This window comes from Ranitomeya imitator, chromosome 4 (assembly GCF_032444005.1).
Source record: "Ranitomeya imitator isolate aRanImi1 chromosome 4, aRanImi1.pri, whole genome shotgun sequence".
NCBI classification, from domain to species: domain Eukaryota; kingdom Metazoa; phylum Chordata; class Amphibia; order Anura; family Dendrobatidae; genus Ranitomeya; species Ranitomeya imitator.
Window position 1 is genome coordinate 420895583 of NC_091285.1, and position 27129 is coordinate 420922711.

Consider the following 27129-nt stretch of genomic DNA (forward strand, 5'->3'; position numbering starts at 1 on the left):
ATATGCGGCTCCACCTCCCATAGGGGTGGAGCCGCATATTAATTGCTGTAAATGAGCGGTAACTGTGACCGCTCAATACAGGAAGAAGATGCCGCGCCGGGAGAAGCAGGGACCGCGCCGGGAGCAGGTAAGTATACGGGGAGGGGAGCGCGGCGCGATATTAACCTGCTCATCGCTCCGATGCGGCTCCGTCTGCAGCATCCTCTAGCAGTGACGCTCAGGTTAGAGGGCGCGGTGACGTAGTCAGTGCGCGCCCTCTGCTGAGCGTCAGTGCTGGAGACGGAGCCGCATGAGGAGCAGGTAAATATTGAAAGCGCCGGCGTCCTAAGCGAAGAGAGGTGAGTATGTGATTTTTTTTTTTTTTATTGCAGCAGCATTATATATGGCACAGCTTTATAAGGAGCATCTATGGGGCCATAATCAACGGTGCAGAGCAATATATATGGGGCACAGCTTTCTATGGAGCATCTATGGGGCAATAATGAACGGTGCAGAGCATTCTATATGGCACAGATTTCTACGGAGCATCTATGGGGCCATAATGAACGGTGCAGAGCATTATATGTAGGGCACAGCTTTATGTGGAGCATCTATGGGGCCATAATGAACGGTGCAGAGCATTATTTATGGCACAGCTTTCTATGGAGCATCTATGGGGCAATAATGACTGGTGCAGAGCATTATATATGGGGCACAGCTTTCTATGGAGCATCTATGGGGCCATAATGAACGGTGCAGAGCATTATATATGGGGCACAGCTTTCTATGGAGCATCTATGGGGCCATAATGAACGGTGCAGAGCATTATATATGGCACAGATTTCTATGGAGCATCTATGGGGCAATAATGAACGGTGCAGAGCATTCTATATGGCACAGCTTTCTATGGAGCATCTATGGGGCAATAATGAACGGTGCAGAGCATTATATATGGCACAGCTTTATGTGGAGCATCTATGGGGCCATAATGAACGGTGCAGAGCATTATACATACAGCTTTATGTGGAGCATTTATGGGGCCATAATGAACGGTGCAGAGCATTATATGGGGCACAGCTTTCTATGGAGCATCTATGGGGCAATAATGAACGGTATGGAGCATCTATTTTTATTTTTGAAATTCACCGGTAGCTGCTGCATTTCCCACCCTAGGCTTATACTCAAGTCAATAAGTTTTCCCAGTTTTTTGTGGCAAAATTAGGGGGGTCGGCTTATACTCGGGTTGGCTTATACTCGAGTATATACGGTATGTAAAAATCATACAGTAGGATTTTCTGGATTTTTTTTCTAAGATTCCTACAATAAAAAATACAGACCTCTCCATTTTTTGTAGGTGAGAAAACTTACAAAATCGGCAGTGTATCACATACTTATTTTCTCCACTGTGTGTTTAGAACAGGGTTCAAAAGTCTACTACTTTCAGTGGAGAGGTGGTGGGATTTCTCCTACAAATTATTGAGAATTCTGAAACTAATTCCAGGAGTATGCATCAGAGCCCGATTCTGAAGACAGATCCGGGCCCCATCATCATGTGCACATGGCATAAATATGAAATAGAAATATCCCTTAGGCCGGCGTCACACTCAGCATATGAAAATACGGTCCGTTATTTACGGCCGTAATACGCAGAAAAGTCCCCAAAATAGTGGTCCGTATATCATCTGTAGGCAGATGTGTGTCAGCGTATTTTGCGCATGTCATCCTCCATATGTAATCCATATGGCATCCGTACAGCGAGATTTTCTCGCAGGCTTGCAATACGGACATACAATGGATCCATGGGCTCAAACAATTGTAAAAACATATATAATGTCTATATATATATATATATATATATATATATATATATATATATATATATATATATATATATATATATATAAAACTCGCTAGTGTGATGCCGGCCTTATTCCCTACCTGAAATGTGCCATAATATACGTACCGTATGTCCCATTATATGGGCGGGTGTATGGAGTAGTTAGGAAATGGAACGGGCTCAGGAAATTGATCAGTTCCAAACCTGACAGCCATCAGCTGTGTTACACAGTTGGGATTCACTTCTAATGGTAGCGACAGGAGTTGGTGCAGATCAATGAGACTTAACCCCTTAGGTGCTGTTACCAACTGACAGTGTCATTTATGGCGCTGTTTGAATCAGTCTCTTTTTCTACTTTAAAAAAAGGAAAACAAACCTCTTCATCATTACAAATTCTGTATAAGTCCAGTCTATCAAAATATAAAACTATTTAATCCATACGTTAAATGCCATGAAGAAAAAAGTTTCAAAACACAAGAATTGTTTTTACAGTTGCTGCAGGTTCCTCAAAAAATGGAATAAAAATGAACAAAAACTTGTATGAACTCCAAAATTGCAGAAATTAAATGCCAGTTCGTCAAGCAAAAAACAAGTCTTCACAAAACACAAAACAAAAGATAAAAAATATGTTTATTTATTTACCATATCTACAGGATAAAAACTTTTTTTTTTAAGTGACAGGTTCCCTTTACAGGGGTTCTCCCACAATTAAATATTACACTACAGCAATTGTGAGACAAAAACTGGGAAAAAAAACACTGTGGTGGGCACTGTCACAATGAAGACAAAGACGAAAAGGTACAGAAAACCAATAAACATTTATTAAAAGACAACAATGGGTTTCAAAAGTGCCATGTTTACTAATTAATTTTTAAACGCATTGATGTCTTTCAATACATATTTGTTGTAATTCTACACCGATCTTTGTCTTCATTGTGACAGCGCCCACAACGTATTTTTCTATGTAATTGTGTTAATGAGCCATTCTGTCGGCTTCAACAGGTGGTGCAGCAGACTCATCAAGCAACACAACTTTACTATTAGGCTATGTGCACACATTCAAGATTTCTCGCAGAAAATTTCCTGAGAAAAAAACGGACATTTTCTGCAAGAAATCCGCAAGAAAACCGCACGTGTTTTGCCACGGTTTTGCCGCGTTTTTTTCCAGACACTTCCCAAGGCATTTTGTAGTGGGAAATCCGCAAAAAAACGCAAAATTAATGAACATGCTGCGGTTTTTACCGCAATGCATTTTTTTTGCGGAAAAAAACGCATCATGTGCACAAAACATGCGGAATTCATTCTAAGGCCGGGGACACACACAACGTATAAAAAAACGGTCCGTTTTTGACGGACGAGAATCGCACAAATGTTACCAAAACAGTGATCCGTGTGCAGTGCGAGGATGCGATTTTCTCGCATCAAATGATCCGTGTGACATCCGTGTGACATCCGTATGGCATCCGTGTGGTGAGATTTTCTCACACACTTGCAAAATGAGCAAATAATGGCTGAGCCTTTCCTGTCACCTGCCCAATGCCTGAGAATTTCTCGCAAGTCACACTGATGGTCCGTGTGCTGTGCTATTTTTTCTCACCCCCATAGACTTTCATTGGCGATTCTCGGCCGAGAAACGCTGACAATCGCAGCATGCTGCGATTTCACTCGGATCCTGAATACGGCCGAGAAAATATCGGATGATGGGAGCTGCCCCATAGATTAACATTGGGACGAGTGCTATGCGATTTTTTATCGCATTGCACTCGTCCGTATTACGGTCTAGTGTGACCCCGGCCTAAATAATGGGATACTTATTGTATGCGTTTTTATTGGGGAAAAACGCGAAAAAACCACAACGTGTGCACACAGCCTTACTCTCATCAGAGTAGTGCCAGACCTGCACAACTCCACCAGGTGAGCAGATTTCATCTACTCTTCAACGTTTCTTATCACCAGGAATTCATCATGGAGCGCTACTACTTTATCTTCTAATTCCACTATCACAGAACATCACAATTTTTCAATTGGAATCATTAAGAAAATGCAAATGCTACTAAGATACTACTATAAAATACTTGTTATGGTGACCCCTGGTGGTTTTTTGATACTTTTTCTCAGTACTTACACTTTTATTATGATGATTTCTTTTCAATGAACGGTGGAAGCGCTCTGTAGCTTGTGTATAAGAGGATCTGGGCGGCAGGATTTTACACTACTGGGAGCGTGAGGTAGATCCACCAGCACTGAACCCATGAGGTGGATGCTCTAAGTGCTACATGGTCATTACCCTACATTTTTTTCCCCAAGGTCACGAGAATTGGGTATAAAAGACATTACTTATACACATGCCCAGATTCTGTCAGGATTTAGATGCTGAAGCCACAACTAAAACAATCAACAATGTGTGAATGTGGCCTGACTGTTCAGCTCACTTTCATCTCCAGCATCAGTTAGGTAAGACTATGCTATTTACAGTTTTAATTTAACAGCATATATTAAGAGTACCAAAAACACAGAAATGTGGCTAATACTGACCGACTGTGGTGTTAATCAAGTTCTACAAACCTTATAATCTGCCATATTTTAAATATTATCTGGCCAAGACATAAAGGGGTTAAACTGGGAGATGATAAATCAATTAAAACGTGTGGCTATTAAGAATGCTAAGCTTATTGGAGTAAAAGCTAAAGGGATTTTAACACAAAGATCACCAAACCAAGCCTCCTGCAATTATATTCTGGGCACCCGTACACATGGCCTTTGTAGTAAAGCCTGTATTCTGGAGCTATAGCTTTGCCAAGTCCCAAATGCCACGCAGCAGAGTAATAATTCCAGATGTCCATTTGATAAATATTTAATCACTAAAAATATTGGAATAACTAACGCACCTTCCATGGTTAATCCTGTTAGAAATGTACAACCTTTTGACACATTGCTTGGGGTTGGGGGTCCAACTTAACGGATAGTGCCGATTGGTGTGAGGAGCAGAACTACCCATCCACCTTCCTATCGGATAGTAGCTTACACTTCTCACAATTAAATTCTTCATACAGTACATACATCATCACATGGCAACTACAGAACTACGCTATGGTTGCTAGAAATGGAAAAGGTCAACAGAGGACGGTAATGTGGCACTATTTTGGAAAACATAAGACGTACCCATCGAAAGCTGATGTGTGAAGCAGTCTCAATCAGCACACTCCACCTAATTACAGGGTGTAGAAGCACGTTGAGAGGGGGTGTACTGATTAGAGGGAATGGGATCTGCATCCAGAATGCATCTCAATTCATGTTAATAAACAACTCATGGTCTTCTGCATGTAATTATACCGCTAACTGCATAACAATTTCAGACATTTATGGCAATGCAATCAAAGCTGCTTGCTGCAACATTAAAGCATTTCTAGACATTACCTTGATGTTCAGGAGCGCCATGAACAGAGCTGCTTTGATCACATGTATGACCTATATTATATTGGCATCCATCCATGTGTCCAGTCTATGAGTTATTTAAGAGTTTGCCAAGCAAGAACTCAATGAATGGTAACAAAATTCAGATTGACACGTACAGCACTACGAAACATCAGGTAGGCTTTGCCGCATATAGAAGCCTAACTGTTTGACATTCACATTGCAGTCGTCCAAAAGAGAACAGTGACTGAGGGAACAGATGCTGCTCATGTGTATGTAACAGCTTGTAAAGGGTTAGCTACAGGCAGGCATGCCTTTCCCACAGGCGTGTAACATGGCTGTGTCCATTTCACTGCCAGCCTTTGAACAACAGTAGAAAGAGACAACCATATAAACAGATCGCAAATGAGCTGCGGCCACTCTAAAAAGATTTGTACCCATGGTACAAATGATGCACGCAAAAGTGCCACCCACTGGTGCCCTGTTTTGTAGGCAGGAACTGTACTTGTCAACAATCAGATGCTCTCAGCAACAAGGAGGAACTAAACTGTACAAAGTAATCTGATCTGCTGAGCAGATGACCGACATTAGAGGATCCAGCATTGCAGAATACAAACATGCACAAACTCATTACACAAGCAGCAAACATGACTACCATTTCTACAAGAAAACTACTCACTCTTTAGCCACTGGCCAAAGAGAACAGACATTTTACGTAATTTTGGCAATAAAATCCCTAGTTCTGAACAGCAGGCTCCGTGATACAGAACTGTCCAATGAAGAGAAAGAAAAAATAAATTCTTAAGAAAGACTGGCATACTTTGTCTGGCAGGCAACTGAGGAAGTTCTCACATCCCTGCTTCCACCATTAGCATACTTACACTAACCAGCTCAGCAGGGACAATCATGCAAAATCCAGATCTACTAATCCCCTAATCTGGATTAAACCCAAAACACTAATGGATTTGCAAGTAAAAAAAAATCCTTTTAGGGAACGATGACTGCTCCATACTATGCAAGGAGTTATGAGAAATGGACAGAGCACAACTGGTAAGGTGGAGAGGTCCAGTGAGCATGCAACAGCAATCTTATTAATTAGCAAATGGCTTAATAACGAATGCTTCATGTCAGACTCGACTTTGACATGGCTGATTGCTCAGTAGTTATGATGTGCTTTTTCTTTTTCTTCAAATCCACTTGCACATAGTCATGGATTTTGGCAGAAATAAGTTGGATGTAGCACGTTCAAGGGTTTAAAAAAAAGGGTTAAGGGATAATTAATTTGGCAATTCACAGATTCAACTTCTACAACTAAATATAAAATAAATTCCACCATGTCACTGACTAGGAATCCAACAAATTAATCAAGTGCCTATGTCTCAACAAGATCAGAAATCCACATGTTTCAGTAGAAGATTTGAGTTGCGGAAATTTCTGCTATGAATCAGTGAATACATCTCCTGAGAGGATCTGTCAAGTAAATATTTTTACTTCTCAATGAAATAAAATCCTAAATTATCATATTTTTCACATATCGTCATTGTTGCTATTCCTCCTGAAAATATATGATTACATTGATGACTAAGAGTAATCATTCATCATGTCACAGGAATGTGTCCCTAAAATCTGGCAACGACGTTACTTGTGGGATCGTAAGCATGTAGGGCAGGGGTGGGGAATGGTGATGAGCGAGCGTGCTCGGAATAGGACATGCGGCCGCGGTGATTCGAGCATTTTTTATAGCACACCGAGAATACTCGATTAGGACTCAAGCGTACTCGGATAACATCATGCTCATCACTAGTGGGGAACCTTTTCTCTGCCCACGGCCATTTGGATATTTCTACCATCATTCGGGGGCTACACAAAATTATCAACTTGAAAATTATCCTGCTATATATGCTCAAACAATTAACTCGCCATTAATCTGATGGCTGGAGCCGACTTCTTTTTAGTGTGGCATGTGATGTGATGTTAGGTCAGGGGTGTCAAACTGCATTCCTCGAGGGCCTCAAACCATGCGTGTTTTCAAGATTTCCTTAGCATTGCACAAGGTGCTGGAATCATTCTCTGCAGGTGATTAAATTATCACCTGTGCAATGCAAGGAAATCCTGAAAACATGACCTGTTTGCAGCCCTCAAGGAATGCAGTTTGACACCCCTGTGTTAGGTGATCATGTTGTTTCTCACAATTTTTCCAGATCTGAGTCGGTCTGCAGCGCACTCAACTTTGTGATAAGTTTCGTAAAGAGACTTGCAACAGTAAATTGTTAAGAACACGGGTGTATAATACACTGCAGGTGTCCTCGCAATGGGAAATTGATCACTGCTCACTCTACATTTATATAACTCAAGCAGTGGGAGGTCTGCTGTAGACATCACATAGAAGACAACTAGACTGCGGTATAACACAGGAGACGCTGGGACTGCAGCATATATATCACACAGTACACGCAGAGGCAGGTGAATATACATCACACAGGAGACACACATCACACAGGAGACGCTGGGGCAGGAGAATATACATCACACAGGAGACGCTGGGGCAGGAGAATATACATCACACAGGAGACGATGGGGCAGGAGAATATACATCACACAGGAGACGATGGGGCTGGAACACATCACAGTAGACACGGGGGCTGCTTCTGTCTTCATCAGTTGAACGGGAGCGTTTAGCAAACTAACTCCACTCACACAGTATGTTCTGATGCTGGCCAGTATGTAATCCTTTGATGCACGGCACGCAGTGTTCAATAGTGAATGCTGCATGTGCATGCTCATAGTGCAAGGGAGTTTTAAAGGGCTGGCAAAACGTGGCTGCGGGACAGAGCAGTGTGGTCCTTGGGAATCAGCATCAGAAAAGGTCATCGTCGGCCAGAAGTTCCCCACCCTTGATGTAAGGACTTAGCCCCAAATAATAAAACTCAGGAGAAAAATGTGTTTCATAAACCTGTCCCAATATGAATTTAGTTGAATCAAGGGAAAGTTCACAAGTTGTGTTTTTCTCCATTTAACCCCTTCAAGACCCAGCCTATTTTGACCTTAAAGCCCTTGCCGTTTTTTGCAATTCTGACCAGTGTCCCTTTATGAGGTAATAACTCAGGAACGCTTCAACGGATCCTAGCGGTTCTGAGATTGTTTTTTCGTGACATATTGGGCTTCATGTTAGTGGTAAATTTAGGTCAATAAATTCTGCATTTATTTGTGATAAACACGGAAATTTGGCGAAAATTTTGAAAATTTCGCAATTTTCACATTTTGAATTTTTATTCTGTTAAACCAGAGAGATATGTGACACAAAATAGTTAATAAATAACATTTCCCACATGTTTACTTTACATCAGCACAATTTTGGAAACAAAATTTTTTTTTGTTAGGAAGTTATAAGGGTTAAAATTCGACCAGCGATTTGTCATTTTTACAACGAAATTTACAAAACCATTTTTTTAGGGACCACCTCACATTTGAAGTCAGTTTGAGGGGTCTATATGGCTGAAAATACCCAAAAGTTACACCATTCTAAAAACTGCACCCCTCAAGGTACTCAAAACCACATTCCAGAAGTTTATTAACCCTTCAGGTGCTTCACAGAAGCAGAAGCAACATGGAAGGAAAAAATGAACATTTAACTTTTTAGTCACAAAAATTATTTTTTAGCAACAATTTTTTTATTTTCCCAATGGTAAAAGGAGAAACTGAACCACGAAAGTTGTTGTCCAATTTGTCCTGAGTACGCTGATACCTCATATGTGGGGGTAAACCACTGTTTTGGCGCACGGCAGGGCTTGGAAGGGAAGGAGCGCCATTTGACTTTTTGAATCAAAAATTGGCTCCACTCTTTAGCGGACACCATGTCACGTTTGGAGAGCCCCCGTGTGCCTAAAAATTGGAGCTCCCCCACAAGTGACCCCATTTTGGAAACTAGACGCCCCAAGGAACTTATCTAGATGCATAGTGAGCACTTTGAACCCCCAGGTGCTTCACAAATTGATCCGTAAAAATGAAAAAGTACTTTTTTTTCGCAAAAAAATTCTTTTAGCCTCAATTTTTTCATTTTCACATGGGCAACAGGATAAAATGGATCCTAAAATGTGTTGGGCAATTTCTCCTGAGTACACCAATACCTCACATGTGGAGGTAAACCACTGTTTGGGCACATGGTAAGGCTCGGAAGGGAAGGAGCGCCATTTGACTTTTTGAATGAAAAATTATTTCCATCGTTAGCGGACACCATGTCGCGTTTGGATAGCTCCTGTGTGCCTAAACATTGGCGCTCCCCCACAAGTGACCCCATTTTGGAAACTAGACCCCCCAAGGAACTAATTTGGATGCCTAGTGAGCACTTTAAACCCTCAGGTGCTTCACAAATTGATCTGTAAAAATGAAAAAGTAATTTTTTTTCACAAAAAAATTCTTTTCGCCTCAATTTTTTCATTTTCACATGGGCAGTAGGATAAAATGGATCATAAAATTTGTTGGGCAATTTCTCCCGAGTACGCCGATACCTCATATGTGGGGGTAAACCACTGTTTGGGCACTCGGCAGGGCTCGGAAGAGAAGGCGCGCCATTTGACTTTTTGAATGGAAAATTAGCTCCAATTGTTAGCGGACACCATGTCGCGTTTGGAGAGCCCCTGTGTGCCTAAACATTGGAGCTCCCCCACAAGTGACCCCATTTTGGAAACTAGACCCCCCAAGGAACTTATCTAGATGCATATTGAGCACTTTAAACCCCCAGGTGCTTCACAGAAGTTTATAACGCAGAGCCATGAAAATAAAAAATAATTTTTCTTTCCTCAAAAATGATTTTTTAGCCTGGAATTTCCTATTTTGCCAAGGATAATAGGAGAAATTGGACGCCAAATATTGTTGTCCAGTTTGTCCTGAGTACGCTGATACCCCATATGTGGGGGTAAACCACTGTTTGGGCGCACGGCAGGGCTCGGAAGGGATGGCACGCCATTTGGCTTTTTAAATGGAAAATTAGCTCCAATCATTAGCGGACACCATGTCACGTTTGGAGAGCCCCTGTGTGCCTAAACATTGGAGATCCCCCAGAAATGACACCATTTTAGAAACTAGACCCCCAAAGGAACTAATCTAGATGTGTGGTGAGGACTTTGAACCCCCAAGTGCTTCACAGAAGTTTATAACGCAGAGCCATGAAAATAAAAAAAAAAATTATTTTCTCAAAAATGATCTTTTAGCCTGCAATTTTTTATTTTCCCAAGGGTAACAGGAGAAATTTGACCCCAAAAGTTGTTGTCCAGTTTCTCCTGAGTACGCTGATACCCCATATGTGGGGGTAAATCACTGTTTGGGCACATGCCGGGGCTCGGAAGTGAAGTAGTGACGTTTTGAAATGCAGACTTTGATGGAATGCTCTGTGGGCGTCACGTTGCATTTGCAGAGCCCCTGATGTGGCTTAACAGTAGAAACCCCCCACAAGTGACCCCATTTTGGAAACTAGACCCCCAAAGGAACTTATCTAGATGTGTGGTGAGCACTTTGAACCCCCAAGTGCTTCATAGAAGTTTATAATGCAGAGCCGTGAAAATAATAAATACGTTTTCTTTCCTCAAAAATAATTATTTAGCCCAGAATTTTTTAATTTTCCCAAGGGTAACAGGAGAAATTTGACCCCAATATTTGTTGTCCAGTTTCTCCTGAGTACGGTGATACCCCATATGTGGGGGTAAATCACTGTTTGGGCACATGCCGGGGCTCGGAATTGAAGTAGTGACGTTTTGAAATGCAGACTTTGATGGAATGCTCTGCGGGCGTCACGTTGCATTTGCAGAGCCCCTGATGTGCCTAAACAGTAGAAACCCCCCACAACTGACCCCATTTTGGAAACTAGACCCTGAAAGGAACTTATCTAGATGTGTGGTGAGCACTTTGAACCCCCAAGTGCTTCATAGAAGTTTATAATGCAGAGCCGTGAAAATAATAAATACGTTTTCTTTCCTCAAAAATAATTATTTAGCCCAGAATTTTTTATTTTCCCAAGGGTTACAGGAGAAATTGGACCCCAAAAGTTGTTGTCCAGTTTCTCCTGAGTACGCTGATACCCCATATGTGGGGGTAAACCACTGTTTGGGCACACGTCGGGGCTCAGAAGGGAAGTAGTGACTTTTGAAATGCAGACTTTGATGGAATGGTCTGCGGGTGTCACGTTGCGTTTGCAGAGCCCCTGGTGTGCCTAAACAGTAGAAACCCCCCACAAGTGACCCCATTTTAGAAACTAGACCCCCCAAGGAACTTATCTAGATATGTGGTGAGCACTTTGAACCCCCAAGTGCTTCACAGACGTTTACAACGCAGAGCCGTGAAAATAAAAAATCATTTTTCTTTCCTCAAAAATTATGTTTTAGCAAGCATTTTTTTAGATTCACAAGGGTAACAGGAGAAATTGGACCCCAGTAATTGTTGCGCAGTTTGTCCTGAGTATGCTGGTACCCCATATGTGGGGGTAAACCACTGTTTGGGCACACGTCAGGGCTCGGAAGTGAGGGAGCACCATTTGACTTTTTGAATACGAGATTGGCTGGAATCAATGGTGGCGCCATGTTGCGTTTGTAGACCCCTGATGTGCCTAAACAGTGGAAACCCCTCAATTCTAACTCCAACACTAACCCCCCCACACCCCTAACCCTAATCCCAACTGTAGCCATAACCCTAATCACAACCCTAACCCCAACACACCCCTAACCACAACACTAACCCCAACACACCCCTAACCCTAACCACAACCCTAATTCCAACCCTAACCCTAAGGCTATGTGCCCACGTTGCGGATTCGTGTGAGATATTTCCGCACCATTTTTGAAAAATCTGCGGGTAAAAGGCACTGTGTTTTACCTGCGGATTTTCCGCGGATTTCCAGTGTTTTTTGTGCGGATTTCACCTGCGGATTCCTATTGAGGAACAGGTGTAAAACGCTGCGGAATCCGCACAAAGAATTGACATGCTGCGGAAAATACAATGCAGCGTTTCCGCGCGGTATTTTCCGCACCATGGGCACAGCGGATTTGGTTTTTCATATGTTTACATGGTACTGTAAACCTGATGGAACACTGCTGCGAATCCGCAGCCAAATCCGCACCGTGTGCACATGGCCTAATTCTAAAGGTATGTGCACACGCTGCGGAAAACGCTGCGGATCCGCAGCAGTTTACCATGAGTTTACATTTCAATGTAAACCTATGGGAAACAAAAATCGCTGTGCACATGCTGCGGAAAAACTGCACGGAAACGCAGCGGTTTACATTCCGCAGCATGTCACTTCTTTGTGCGGATTCCGCAGCGGTTTTACAACTGCTCCAATAGAAAATCGCAATTGTAAAACCGCAGTGAAATGCGCAGAAAAAAACGCGGTAAATCCGCCATAAATCCGCAGCGGTTTAGCACTGCGGATTTATCAAATCCGCAGCGGAAAAATCCGCAGAGGACCAGAATACGTGTGCACATTCCTAACCCTAACCCTAGCCCTAACCCTACCCCTACCCCTAACCCTACCCCTAACCCTACCCCTAACCCTAGCCCTACCCCTAACCCTAACCCTAACCCTACCCCTAACCCTAACCCTATTCTAACATTAGTGGAAAAAAAAAAATTTCTTTATTTTTTTATTGTCCCTACCTATGGGGGTGACAAAGGGGGGGGGGGGGTCATTTATTATTTTTTTTATTTTGATCACTGAGATAGATTATATCTCAGTGATCAAAATGCACTTTGGAACGAATCTGCCGGCCGGCAGATTCGGCGGGCGCACTGCGCATGCGCCCGCCATTTTGGAAGATGGCGGCGCCCGGGAGAAGACGGACGGGACCACGGCTGGATCGGTAAGTATGATAGGGTGGGGGGGGACCACGGGGGGGGATCGGAGCACGGGGGGGGGGGAATCGGAGCGCGGGAGGGGTGGAACGGAGCACGGGGGGGCTGGAATGGAGCACGGGGGGGTGGAACGGAGCACGGGGGGGGGGGGTGGATCGGAGTGCAGGGGGGGTGATTGGAGCACGGGGGGGTGATTGGAGCACGGGGGGAGCGGACACGAGCACGGGGGGGAGCGGAGCACAGGACGGAGGGGAGCCGGAGCAGTGTACCGGCCAGATCGGGGGGGTGGGGGGGGCGATCGGAGGGGTGGGGTGGGGGCACACTAGTATTTCCAGCCATGGCCGATGATATTTCAGCATCGGCCATGGCTGGATTGTAATATTTCACCCGTTATAATGGGTGAAATATTACAAATCGCTCTGATTGGCAGTTTCACTTTCAACAGCCAATCAGAGCGATCGTAGCCACGAGGGGGTGAAGCCACCCCCCCTGGGCTAAACTACCACTCCCCCTGTCCCTGCAGATCGGGTGAAATGGGAGTTAACCCTTTCACCCGATCTGCAGGGACGCGATCTTTCCATGACGCCGCATAGGCGTCATGGGTCGGAATGGCACCGACTTTCATGACGCCTACGTGGCGTCATGGGTCGGGAAGGGGTTAAAAACACAGTATTTCACTGTACCAGCAAAGTGAATGAGATCTATAATAATAATAATTATTTTTCCTTGCAGATTTGAAGTAGTTTCAAATCTGCAAGGTGTCAATTCTTTCAGTGGTTTTTACACCTTTGAAATAAATGGGGAAAAACAAGGCAAAAACATGCATATTTCACGTAGGGTTTTTCCTGCCAACACTCCAGTATTTGCAGCATATTTTTCTGCTGCAAATACTGAACGTGTGCACCTACCCTAACATGAAGATACTCCTTCCTCCCACTAAGTCCCACCAATTGTTCTAAAAATTAAAAAAAGAGACTCAGAAGAGAGGATAAAGCTAAAAACTATCATGCAATAAGCCGTGGAACACAATCCCTCCCCTTTTTTTCTGGGTACAGATAAAAATTTATTCCTACTTCATTTGTCAATATATTCTAAGAATTTCAGTGAGGGCAAAAATCATTTCCCCCCCCTTGTTTAAGAACCCTGTATTGACTCAAAATACGTAGGCCTAGTGTCTCCTATACCATAATTGTTTTTTACATCTATTTTTTTTATAATTATGATTCAATAACTGTTAGTTTTATTATATATCTACCTGAAGATGCTAGATTACCTCGTTCTATTTTTCGTCCGAAGTCTTTCTATATTGCCAAGAATTTCATGCCAGCTGTCCTTAATTTCATTCACATCTTAAATGGAACACTTAAAACACGCATCGGATCGCAATGAAAGATTGAAAATCTTTGCTTATAAAAAAATTGTTTTAAATTCGTTGAGAACATGATGACATATCAATGGAAACTAAACTTATAATCTATAGCTGGATTTCTAATCATTCCAAAAAAATTGAAATCACAGGTAAGTCCAATTTGTGGGAATTAGATCACAACATCCTATAATGTAACTTAGTAGCCTATATGGTGCTTACATGTGCTCCCAACAATGTCTGATTGATGCTCCTGAAGAGAAGGTTAATGGTGTCCTGGTGAATCACGGAATCAATGAGCTCCTGGACAATCTGCGGCATTATGTAGTGTCCCAAAAAGTTTCAATTGGATGCAGATTTGGGGAACATGAGGGACAGTCAATGGAATCAATCTATTCATCATCTAGGAACTGCCTAAATACTCTAGCCACATGAGATTGGGCTTGGACTTCACCTGAATAAACCCAGATCCCACTGCCCCAATGTAAGGTCTGACAAAGACTTTGAAGATTTTATCCAGTATCTATCAGCGGCTAGGGTACCACATGAAAATGTGCGACCCTACATGGATATTCATCTCAAGACCATCACTGACCCACCACCAGACCCATTCATGCTAGATGATGTTGCAGGCAAAATATCTGTGAAACAAACAGGGTGCCTTTGGCAGAGCTGCCAGTTATTGGCTGTTGACAAACGAGCTGCTAGGTTATAGGCTGTAAGCACAGGTCTCACTACAGGACTTCTGGACCTCACCCCACCCTCATGGAGATTTTTTGACAGTTTGGTCAGAAACATTCACATCAGTGGTGCGCTGGAAGTCAATTTGCAGGGTTCTGGCAGTGTGCCTCCTGTTCATCCTTGCACAAGGGATACCATACCTGCTGATTGAGTGATGACCTTGTATGCCAGTGTCTGGCTCTCCTTATATAATGGCAAGTGTACTAGGCTGGGAGACACAGGAAACCCTGCGTCAGTTGGACTACCTGTGTGCAAAATGAATGGGCTACAGGTCACATCTAATGCTACCAGTGGTGATGAGGACACCAGCAAAATTAGAGGAGAATCACGAAAGTTAAAGAGTAATTTTCTGTGGCCACCACCTGCAAAGTCATTCCCCATTTGGAGATTGTCTGTGTGTGCCCCTTTAATGAACCTGTTATCATTTGCACCAAAGTTAATGACAATAGGTCACCTTCGCTTATACATCCTAACTGGACAGAATGATATCCCTAAAGTTTAACTGACTTAAAGTTATGCTGTTATGCGCATGTGTTCCCATAGTTTGAGCAGTAAATTTTGCACCATTTTCCCCCAGGGTAGTTCATACTATGCCTCCCCTCATACACATACGGAATGCTCTGGAAAGAGATGAGAGCACAAGAGTGCTGGTCATTCTCTGCTTTACTATTTGAGGTTTTGTAGATTGCCATGAACCCTGCAAGTACACAGAAATCCTTTTAATCATCTAGCATTGTTGTTATCTAAAAAAGGTCAAATCAAACAAAAAAATACGTGTAGCAATTTTGGCCATTAAAAGCTTTGATCAAATTAAGTGAAAGGTAGCTAGAACGCTAACTATGGTGAATGAGTGGGTGCAGCTAATCTGCTAATGTTTTATAAATTCTAATAAGCTCTCCTGGGAGCTACTGTAATTGATCCAGCCTCCGTTACCTTTCCACATAATTGGTAAATGACAAGATGTCGGTAGGTAAAGCGAACCAGCATTTTAACAACTACACATTAAGCTTCTGATAAAACCATGCCCACAATTTCTGGAATGCAATACTATTAAAGCAAACCCATTTTTTTACTGTGATGTCTTATTTAATTTGTATACCGGCCCAAGAATGTGTAAAAAAAATGGGTAACCTTTAAAAGGAAACTATATAGTAACAGTGCGGTACAGTCATTACAGTAACATTTTTCTAAGATCTACAAAGATCCGAGGAGACAGGCTACAAAAATTATTGCTCAAAGCTTTCAAGATCAGGCATGAGGTAATGCACAGCCAAGACAATCCCGGCTTAGCAGCAACTTGCCAAGGGTAGAAATGGCACCCAAGTGTGGCTTGTTACTGTGGCATTAATAACTCTACATGGCAGATGATTCGGACTTCTCTCTTTACTCACAGAAGAGGCAGGATTAAGAGAAGTAATTAGGAATAATTCATTGCTGCTGGCTGCTGTGTGAAATAGTAACCTTTAACCTCAGTAGCACAGCCTAGGGGCTTATCAGGGTCCATCTACAAGTAATGATCACCCTACCGGGTTTACTCTAGTGTGATGGTGATATTTACCTGCGTGCACAAACATAAATCCTGGCCGCTTACAAGTGAACAGATAAAGAGATTTGTGGAAGGGAAAATTCATCTTTAGGATCGTCTGCTTTCCAAGAAATTCCATAGAACAGCAGCTACGTGAACTGGGGGCGTTCATGGCAAGAATAATCTGTATCATTTGTGAGAACCCAAAGGATCCTTTTCCTACACACACTACTTTCATAGGAAAATACGGAATAGACGCAAAATGTGCAGGGTATGGAATGATAGACCGGACGAGAGTCAGGCTGCAGTATACAGTGCAGAATATAAAGACCTTGCAATGTTAAGGAGATCACGTTCAAACAAAACATTTCGAGAAACCATCCACATTAAAACATACTTAGAGATGTATTATTCCCCATATATGAACTGCTTATTGTTCTACATAATCTGGGAACATATCTGTAGACACTATGATGTCAGCTTCAACGGGGCATTGGTCTACTTATATAATGTCATGTTTTCTATCATGGTAGCAAAGGAACACATTATCATAATGCCATTTCATTTTTATAATCCTGTGCCCATTAAAAATGTAATATTGTGTAAACCAAATATCAGATTAGGTACTACAGTTTTTTTCCCACTGCATCTTGCTTGGAAAGCTTATTCTCTCCTTTGCAGTATTAAACATGGCTTCTATTGAACACTAGCTTACAGAATAGGACTACTGCCCACGTAAGGAGGATTCAATGGCTTTGCTGCAGAAAATCCACCACATGCTTACCCAGCCATTACAGTATACCGAGTTACTGCCTATTTAAGGGCTATCATTTTCTCAGTTCAAAAAAGGGGCTCACTATATCCATTAGTTCACTTAGATCATTTAATAGTGCAATGGGATCCAATCTAAACTACCAAGTCTGAATCTGGTGAACAGTAATGTTTATATAGAATGCGACTCAAAGCAGTCTGTATGAGAAATGAAATGCAAGTGCGACCCCTTAATGTTAGACAAAGGCACTAGTCATGTGTAGCCTCAATCCACAATTCTTCCAAATAGGAGGAAAAGTCAACATATTCTGCTCCTCATTCCACAAAGTGAATCAGGATAGAAAATAAATCTATATTCCACATACACATGATAATACTTTTATTACAAACCTTATCACCCTCCGCAAATAAAGACATTAAACTACAATCTGCAATCACAGCAGGAGATAGAGGAAAAAATACCATTCAGGTCCCTCTGGTGGAGAATGTGTTAAATGTATCACCTTTCATATCGGACGCTTACATGGCGTAATAGCGATTCAAAGTTTATTTCTGCGACACCTAAAAAGCAGGAATTTTTTTTTTTTGTAATTAAACACATAAAGTGGCCATGCCCCCCAGGATCAGGTTCTGCAGTGAAAGGAGGCTTGTCTCACTCACCTGGCATACACATCCAGACTGAAGGAGAAACCGTAACAGCGGAAGTGAACTCTACCAAGTTCATGCTCCACGCAAAGCCTATACAGAGTTCCCATTAGTATGGAGACAGGTGGAATGCCCCTGCTACACACTTTGCCATCCCATGTCCTAACAAATCTGAATTTAGGTTTAGTATAATCTAAAGATCTAATTACTTAATTCAGACCCGGAGGTTCACAGCCTCATAGAGACGGAGAGGGGGGCAGGATTCTACTTTTGAACTACCACCAGAAGACCGGAGATCTGGCAGAAAGTGTTAAGCTGTACTTGGTATTCATCTGAACTGTTGCAAGAAGCCCTTAGAGAGGCGATGCAAAGGTCAGATTTAAGAAGAAAATCAATGTATTGCTGGGAAAGCAAGAACATAAACAGAATCTCTGCAAATACTGCAGATGTGTAAAACATCTGAAACTACAGAGGAAGGAAGGCAAACATCACAATGAAGCCTGAGAGCAATCTAACTTACCAATGTGAAGTTGAGGCGTGCAGGAGCATTGCAGAGCACTCATGAGCCAGGGGCAGGGGACCATCTGTGAGCCCCCCAATCGTCTCACCTCCACCTGTCGAGCGGTGCAGGACAGCAGGCATTTCCTTTCCGGCGCACATAGGGGGAGACAGTGATATAGGAGAAGATGCAGCTTCTCAAGGCTGGCTCCACAGCAATACGCCAGAGTGATCACAGGTTGGTTGGATGAGTGTGTGGAGGAACAGGTCACACCGTGGAAAGCCAGCCTCCTCTGCTCTGGAATTCTGCAGCTCCTGCATGTCACTCACTACCACCACAAGGGTTAAACACTGTGGATTGTCGCTCGGACAAGGTGCAGCGCTAGCTTTACCAGGCATGAAGACTCCCTTTACTTCCAAAGACCCCTGCCCGCCCCTTACAGCACGCCGGTGAATCCGCGCCGCTTCTGATTGTTTCTCCCAACTTGGGGGTGTGAATACAGCGAGCTGCGAGAGGGGTAGAAGGGTGGCAACCGGACCAGGGGGTGAAAACTACCCCTGCCGTCAAAGGGAAGCAAAGTCAGCAATTGGCGACGATGACGCTGCACAGGCAGACCAACCAATCACAGCTTCCCTGCCGCTGGCAGCTGAAGCCTCATTTCTGCATTTATCCCAGTGCAGGCTAAGACAAGGATGGAGCGCAGAACAAGAGACGAGGGAAAAAAAAACTGAAGAAAGCCCGGCACCTGATCGGCATCCATCATTAACACATTTCATTGAGAGGGAACCAGGAAAGCATCTGCCGCCGCGAGCCGGGGACTCGGACAACTCATCGCCAGCTCGGCTTTAATAACTCCTCTCTTCAATAAAGAGAAAAGAAGAGAGAAAGGGGGAAGGGAACGTGAAACAGCCAATGCAACTTAGCTGCAAGCTTTCAGCATTAACCCCTAGAGGGAAAGAAAAAAAAGAGGAGTGGGAGGGAGCTGTGTGAATCCATAGGAGCACTGCATCACGCTAATGTTCAGCTCCGAACAGTATGCGTCAGCAGTACAGCCACGTTCTGACTGAAGGACGAAAGGATGAGAGCGCAGCCTGGCTGGTTGGCTGCTGCTTCCACAGGGCGAGAGCAGGACTACTAGCAGAGGAAAATGCCACGGGGCTCTGATAGCGCTGCCCGCTCTCACAAGACATTCACGGCAAACCGAGGAGAAGCCCTCACCTCACTACCTCACAACAGTGGGATGTCCACGAGGCAGGAGGAGAAAGGCTGTGAAAGCTGCCCCTTCTTCGGAGCAACCTCAAACCAAGGGCTCAAGCACTGAGGTGTGTGTTTGTGTGTGCTTTCCTCTCCAGCATACTTTCTGCCCCCCTTTCCTTTGAGATATTGATGGATTATTGCTAAGTGTGCAGGAGGCAGGCTGCAGCTGCTGCATCCACAGCCTGGAAAGCTAAGCTAGTTCGAAAAAAAAAAGCCAGCAAGGAGAGGAGAGAAAAAAAAAATCAGTCAATGCCTGCAATGTGCTGCCTTCCTCTCTGTACAAATCCGAATCCTGCAGACAGCCTGCGTTTCCGAGGAATATCTATGGAAAATTAGACTGAGGAAGACAAGAAAAAACCAACAGCAACTGAGGGTTTCAAATATTTGGGATTGTTAACCCTTCTTTGCTTCCTTCTCCTTTTCAAACCAACTGATACCTGGTCTCCAGCTTCTCTCAGAAATGGATTATCGTCAGTCTTCTTGCAGAGACAGCAGTGGAATCCAAGGACGAATAGCTCAACTGCAAAAGGCACCAGTCCCGGGGGAGCAGCAGAATGATGCACCTGCATAGCCAAGTGGGCCTCACTCCCTTGTCACATTTCTCTTAAGGTTATTTTTTTTTTCTTCTCGTGTTGGGATTTACTAAAGGAGCCATTTTGTCTTTTAACATTTCCATCAACCCCCATCATCAATCGGAATTCTTGCTGATAATTAAAATTAAGGAATTTATGGAAGGACTGATAACCCTGCTCCCTGGAGGTGGCCACTGGCGTAAGGAATTTGAAATGTTGTTTCCCTAAGTATATAACATTTTGCTTTTTGTCTGTTCAATGCATTATAAGTTGATGTTTTTAGCTAAAGGAAAAAGCTAACTGCTTCATGATATAGCACCCCCTTCCTTTGTTGACCACCACTCCCACCAGTGTGTAGATGGAAAAGGGAATTTGTAGCCTCCTGAAGCCTGGGTAGGGCCAAGTTCTCGTTTCCATGCCAAATCCCAGACGATGGTGAATTATGAACGTGCCACATCATGAATTTCTTGTGGCTGGTAACTGTGCACCATACCTGGAAGGCCGTCCTGTTTTCTGTAATCTACCTCATGGTGCAAGTGTGGATCCCCTGTGCAGCATTTTCAGGGCAACAAAACTGCCCTTCTGTTTGTTCCTGCAGTAATCAGTTTAGCAAGGTTGTTTGTACGCGCCGTGGCCTGTCTGAAGTACCCCAAGGTATCCCATCTAACACAAGGTACCTCAATCTCATGGAAAATAACATCCACATGATCCAAGCTGACACCTTTAGACATCTCCACCACTTAGAAGTTCTACAACTTGGTAGAAATATAATACGTCAAATAGAGGTTGGGGCTTTTAATGGTTTGGCTAGCCTCAACACTTTGGAATTGTTTGACAACAGGTTGACTGTAATACCTAGTGGGGCATTTGAGTATCTTTCTAAACTGAGAGAATTATGGCTCAGGAATAACCCCATTGAGAGTATACCATCCTATGCTTTCAATAGAGTCCCTTCACTAATGCGTCTGGACCTAGGAGAGCTTAAAAAGTTGGAATACATTTCTGAGGGGGCATTTGAAGGATTGTACAATCTGAAGTACCTTAACCTTGGAATGTGTAATATTAGAGACATGCCAAACCTCACACCCTTGATAGGGCTAGAGGAACTTGAGATCTCTGGCAACAACTTTCCTGAAATCAAACCAGGATCGTTCCATGGATTAAGAGCACTAAAAAAGCTATGGATTATGAACTCTCAGATAAATATTATAGAGCGCAACGCTTTTGATGACCTGACATCTTTAGTAGAATTAAACTTGGCCCATAACAACCTATCCTCCCTTCCACATGACCTTTTTGCCCATTTGAGATACTTGGTGGAATTGCATTTGCACCACAATCCATGGGACTGTGACTGTGATGTTCTTTGGCTCTCTTCGTGGCTCCGAGAGTATATTCCAACCAACTCCACATGCTGTGGTCGCTGTCATTCCCCACCGCACATGAAGGGGAAGTACGTGGTTGAGGTGGACCACTCATCGTTCCAATGCTCAGCCCCTTTTATTATGGACGCTCCTAGGGATTTAAATATCTCAGAGGGAAGAGTGGCAGAACTCAAATGTAGAACTTCAGCCATGTCATCTGTAAGGTGGCTGCTACCTAATGGTACTGTACTGAGCCACGCTTCCAACCATCCACGAATCTCCATACTTAATGATGGAACGTTAAATTTCTCACATGTATTGCTTACTGATACTGGAGTCTACACTTGCATGGTAACCAATGTTGCGGGAAACTCTAATGCTTCGGCCTATCTCAATGTCAGTACTGCAGAGCTCAACACTTCCAACTACAGCTTCTTCACTACCGTCACTGTGGAGACTACAGATATGGCTCCTGAAGAAATCTCAATGATAATCAAGCCAGTGCCAACCACTTCCACTGGGTATCAGCCAGCATTTACCACTACCACCACAGTGCTCATCCAAACCACCAAAATGCCAAAACAGGTGGCAGTCCCAACTTTAGACACTGGAGACAAAACGCAAACTAGCTTGGATGAGGTAATGAAGACCACTAAAATAATCATTGGCTGCTTTGTGGCAGTCACGCTTTTGGCAGCCGCCATGCTAATTGTGTTTTACAAACTAAGAAAGCGGCATCAACAAAGAAGCACTGTAGCAGCTGCACGAACTGTTGAGATAATTCAAGTGGATGAGGACATCCCAAGTGGGAGTCCAACACGAGTATCAGGTGAGGGGCCAGTAATTTTGCCAACCATTCACGACCATATGAACTACAACACCTACAAGCCAGCACACCATGGGGCCCATTGGACGGCAAACAGTATCGGTAATTCTCTACACTCCACAATTACAACCATCTCTGAACCTTATATAATTCAGACCCACACAAAAGAGAAGGTACAGGAAACTCAAATATGACTTTTTTCAAATTAAAATGCAATAGAATGCACAAAAAGACAGCAACTTTTGTACAGAAAGAGAGAGAGACACTTTTGTTTTCTTGTAAATGCTTATATATTAAATCTATGGGCTGATGACAGAAACAGATTATATTAAAATTTAAAAAATATTTTCTAACTTGTAAGTTCTATTTAAGAAGAGTTATGACGGTTAGGCAGTAAAATATATAAGAAATGCTGTTAATGTGCCATAATGACTAAAATGCAAGGCTTAGCCCTGTATTAATCAGAAAGCAAAATGATGAGACGTCCATGAATGCTGTTTTTCACACAAAACAAAAATTCTGCTCAAATACACGAGCAACACCCCATTTCTAAGGAGAATTCTTTTGTTAAGAAGTCCCAGACCAATCTTTCCAGGTTTATCTTATTAAAAAAGAGGAAAATGCACCACAAATTTGTACTGTGCCAAATGTTAAAAAAAATTAATGCAATAAAATAAATTTTTTGAAGACTTTGGAGGGAAATAATCTATTTTGTTATAGTATATAGTTATATTGATTATTTTTCATAAAAAGGTATGGGGAACGCCGAGTTCATTTTTCTAGATCAGAGGGGTCTAGTTTTGGTTATTCAAGACTGTAAAGACACCTATGGTAAAAAGATTACAAAAAAATAGAGGGTGGAGGGCAGTCTGTTCTGCTTTGCTATATACAGCTATGGCAAAGCCACAATGCAGGATGCTAAAAAGCTGGCGCATCTTTCCACTCTGCACCAAACTCCTGCAGATCTAATTAACCCTTTGTCAGCCTTCTGATGTTTGTGGATGAGAAAACAATTTGTGCTAGGTTACCTGGGCGTTAAAACGTAATTACCATTTTTAACAGTCTGCAGCACCCTGCTCGATTACGCAGAATGAAAAAAGGGTTAAGATGTTCTAAATGGTTAACTCAGCATGGTTTTAAAGGATACAATACCTTTTCTAGCATATGGCCTCTGTAGTCATCTAACTGCCACAAAAGCAAAATTTGCATTATCGAAGAACATCTGAGCTTAATGCAACATAAAATGTATCTCAATCTGTGACCATAGCAGGAAAACATGTTATTCTTATGATATCAAATAGCGAGAATATTGATGAATGACTGCATGATCAGAACGGGAAATGCAGCTGTATATAGTGTGGGGAAAAAGGTACATTTGTTTAGATATTATATTCATGTAATGCTTTTTCCAACAAGAAAGGTCTGTATTTCAATCTGCTGTTCAGGGTGCTGCAGGCCTTTTCTTATGGTATGGGGCGTAACTGAGGCTTTAAATATTGCAGATAAAAATCCTAGCAACCGGAAATGGGGTAGAACGACTTTGCTTCTCTCACTCTTTCTGCATTGATTAAAAACATCTTCATCTATCACCATGGGGAGAAATGTATTGCTTAAACTGTAATGTTTCAAGGAGGAAGCATGGCTATAAGACCCATTAACCCTGGCAATGTGGGCATGTCATGCCATATATAACTGTGTTAGAGTTGAATGTATCTATGCAGCTCTTTAAAATGTATGAAATATAATTTTATGAAAAACTTCAATATGGACAATAATAACATCTGTTTCTGAAAGATCATCACTGACTTGTGGTATGCTGACTTTTGACAGTTATTACAGAAAATGTCTACATGGTATAATGACATGGAGCACAAACCATTATTAAATAGTCAAATATTCTTATAGTTTCTCCTTAACGTGCAGAAATGGGCTACAAGGTCATACTAAGTTCTTTTGAAGACCACAGTGGGTGTATCCTCTTTCCTGTTAATAGATGTCACCTCTGAGTCTACGCTGTGTCCCCTTTTTCATGCACTTGCCTTTAGCTCCGTATACTGTGAATTTTGCAATTTACAACATATTTGGTTATATGCTGCTGAATGGTATAATGAAGCCACCCATGAGGGTTAAATGTAACAACTCACAATGCATTTGATGACACTAGATGGTTTGCAAAACACAAGAATTTCCATTTTGTAAGGCTGAAATGCAGTATATTTGGCAGCACCTTAAAGGCAAGGGAGCAGTTTGAGATTCTGGAACCCTTTAAGGATACATTCATGGTATTCAGAGTAAACACAGTGTCTGTTAGGGTAAAAATACAACCCTGTGTGACAAAAATGTGTCAATGTTTCAGTGGTCCAGCTCATTTAGTAGGCTTGATCAAACATCTCACCATAGGCAGTAAAAGTGTGTAGTGGCAAACTCTTTCCTACAGTGTATCTACATGAACATATGTAATCTGGGCTGGTAGCCTTCAATCCACATTTTAGTCAAAGCAATGAAAAATAGACATATATCAAGATTTTACTCTTATACTGATCTGCCAACCATACAACATTATGTTCTTAAAAAGAGAAAGTCCTCAAGTGTATGAAATAATGTCTTGCACGGGCCAGTCTGAAGGGCTTTAAAGCCAAAGCAAGAAGTGGAGTGTAAAGAAAAAAAAGCATAAAAGCAAATGATTAGACTTTGCCTACCTGTCAGATGTTCCTAAGGACAATCAATATTTTTTCAATAGATTTGTAAATGAAGATGGATTAGGAAAGGTAAACAGCTTCACAGATTTAGCAGTCCATGTGGAGGGGTTTCTGACATTTTATACTGGTCATACAGTACTTATCAATGTCAGATAGTACCACAAAGAGAACATGCACAATCCACACACCATACACAGCTAGGTTCACACTATAAGTAAAGGCCATTAGGCACATCGGCTCATTATAAATCCTATGACAGAGTATCTTATGGTTCCACAAAGCAGATTTTTCAAAGGCAATTGCACTATAATATGCACATTTTGATGCAAATTTACAACAGATTTCTCTCCTGATGCACTGAAATAGGAGAAATCTAAGGTGCAAATTAACAGAATTTGTGTGCTGGAGACTTCCACACTAGGTGTGGATGGGGATTTAGGCTATGTGCACACGATGCTGATTTAGTGCGGATCCGCAGCGGATTTTGCCACGCAGAAACGCTGCAGACCTGCACTGTGATTTACAGTACAATGTAAATCAATGGAGAAAAAAAAAAGCTGTGCAGAAAATCCACGCGGAAACGCTGCGGATTTAAAAGAAGTGCATGTCACTTCTTTTGTGCGGACCTGCAGAATTTCTGCACCCTTCCATTATAGAAATCCGCAGCGGTAAAATCCGCGGCAAATCTGCACCTGCGGTTTCTGCCAGGAGATGCGGATTTTGTGCAGAAAATTCTGCACCCCATTCCGCAACGTGTGCACATAGCCTTAGAAATATCATCCACTTAACTCCTATGTAATTCCATTGTGGATTTTACCTGGAGGTAAAAATCTGCAGCATTTCCGCCCTGTATGAACGTACCCTTATATTGTGTTGTCAACGATAAGATGCTAAAATGGTCTGGCACCACTTCAATTCCCAGCTGTTGAATTAATATGCATGTTCTGCGGGTCAGAAGGTTACAATGCCTGTATACTATGGATAAATATGGCGCCATTAAAAAATGTAAGATTTGCTATTACACCATCACTCAGGAGTGTCAGCTTTCTGTGAGGTTTTAATTAGATGCTTTACAGTTTATTTCCCTTTTGTACTTGAAATTCAACTGAACTAGGTTTTGCCATCTAATATTTTAATGGGATATAAATAAATCCTACGTGACTTGCAACTACCATATTTCACCGCTGAGGGCTCTGTTTTTAAATGAAAAACTGAATTTTATTACTAAACTATAAACACACACAAAAAAATTCTTTCTGGACATGCTCATGCTATAATTTCAGTCCTTAAACCTACACATTGGAAGGAAATTTCTATCTAGGCCACCCCCCCCCCCCCCCCACACACACTGTTCCAACAAATAAGGCTCTTTTAATACCTGTATTACAAAGCCAAATTCAATAGTGAGGTTCAGGACATAGAGGTAACATACACCCGTGATCAAAATTGTTGGAACCCCTCATTTAATGACAGAAAAATTCACAATGGTCACAGAAATAACTTGAATATGGCAAAAGTAATAATAAATAAAAGATCTAGGAAAATGAACAAATGAAAGTCAGACATTGCTTTTCAACCATGCTTCCACAGAATTAAAAAAAATAAAACTCATGGAATAGGCCTGGACAGAAATGATGGTACACTTAACTTCATATTTTGTTGCACAACCTTTTGAGGCAAACACTGCAATCAAACGATTCCTGTAACTGTCAATGAGACTTCTGCACATCTCGACAGGTATTTTGGCCCACTACTCAAGAGCAAACTGCTACAGTTGTCTCATGTTTGAAGGTTG

General features: G+C 42.3%; 2 protein-coding genes across 3 annotated transcripts in view; one reads left to right on the forward strand and one right to left on the reverse strand.

Moving 5' to 3' along the window:
• The window catches only part of SND1 (staphylococcal nuclease and tudor domain containing 1), a 980965-nt gene that overhangs the window by 233354 nt on the left and 720482 nt on the right, over nucleotides 1-27129 (reverse strand). The window lies entirely within an intron of this gene.
• On the forward strand, nucleotides 18834-23324 carry LRRC4 (leucine rich repeat containing 4). Its single transcript, XM_069765444.1, has one exon. It carries the CDS (start codon nucleotides 20904-20906, stop codon nucleotides 22827-22829), a length of 1926 nt encoding a protein of 641 aa, XP_069621545.1. The 5' UTR covers nucleotides 18834-20903; the 3' UTR covers nucleotides 22830-23324.

Coding starts and splice junctions, on each gene's coding strand:
- LRRC4 (XM_069765444.1), top strand. CDS start 20,904: ATGAATTTCTTGTGGCTGGTAACTGTGCACCATACCTGGAAGGCCGTC.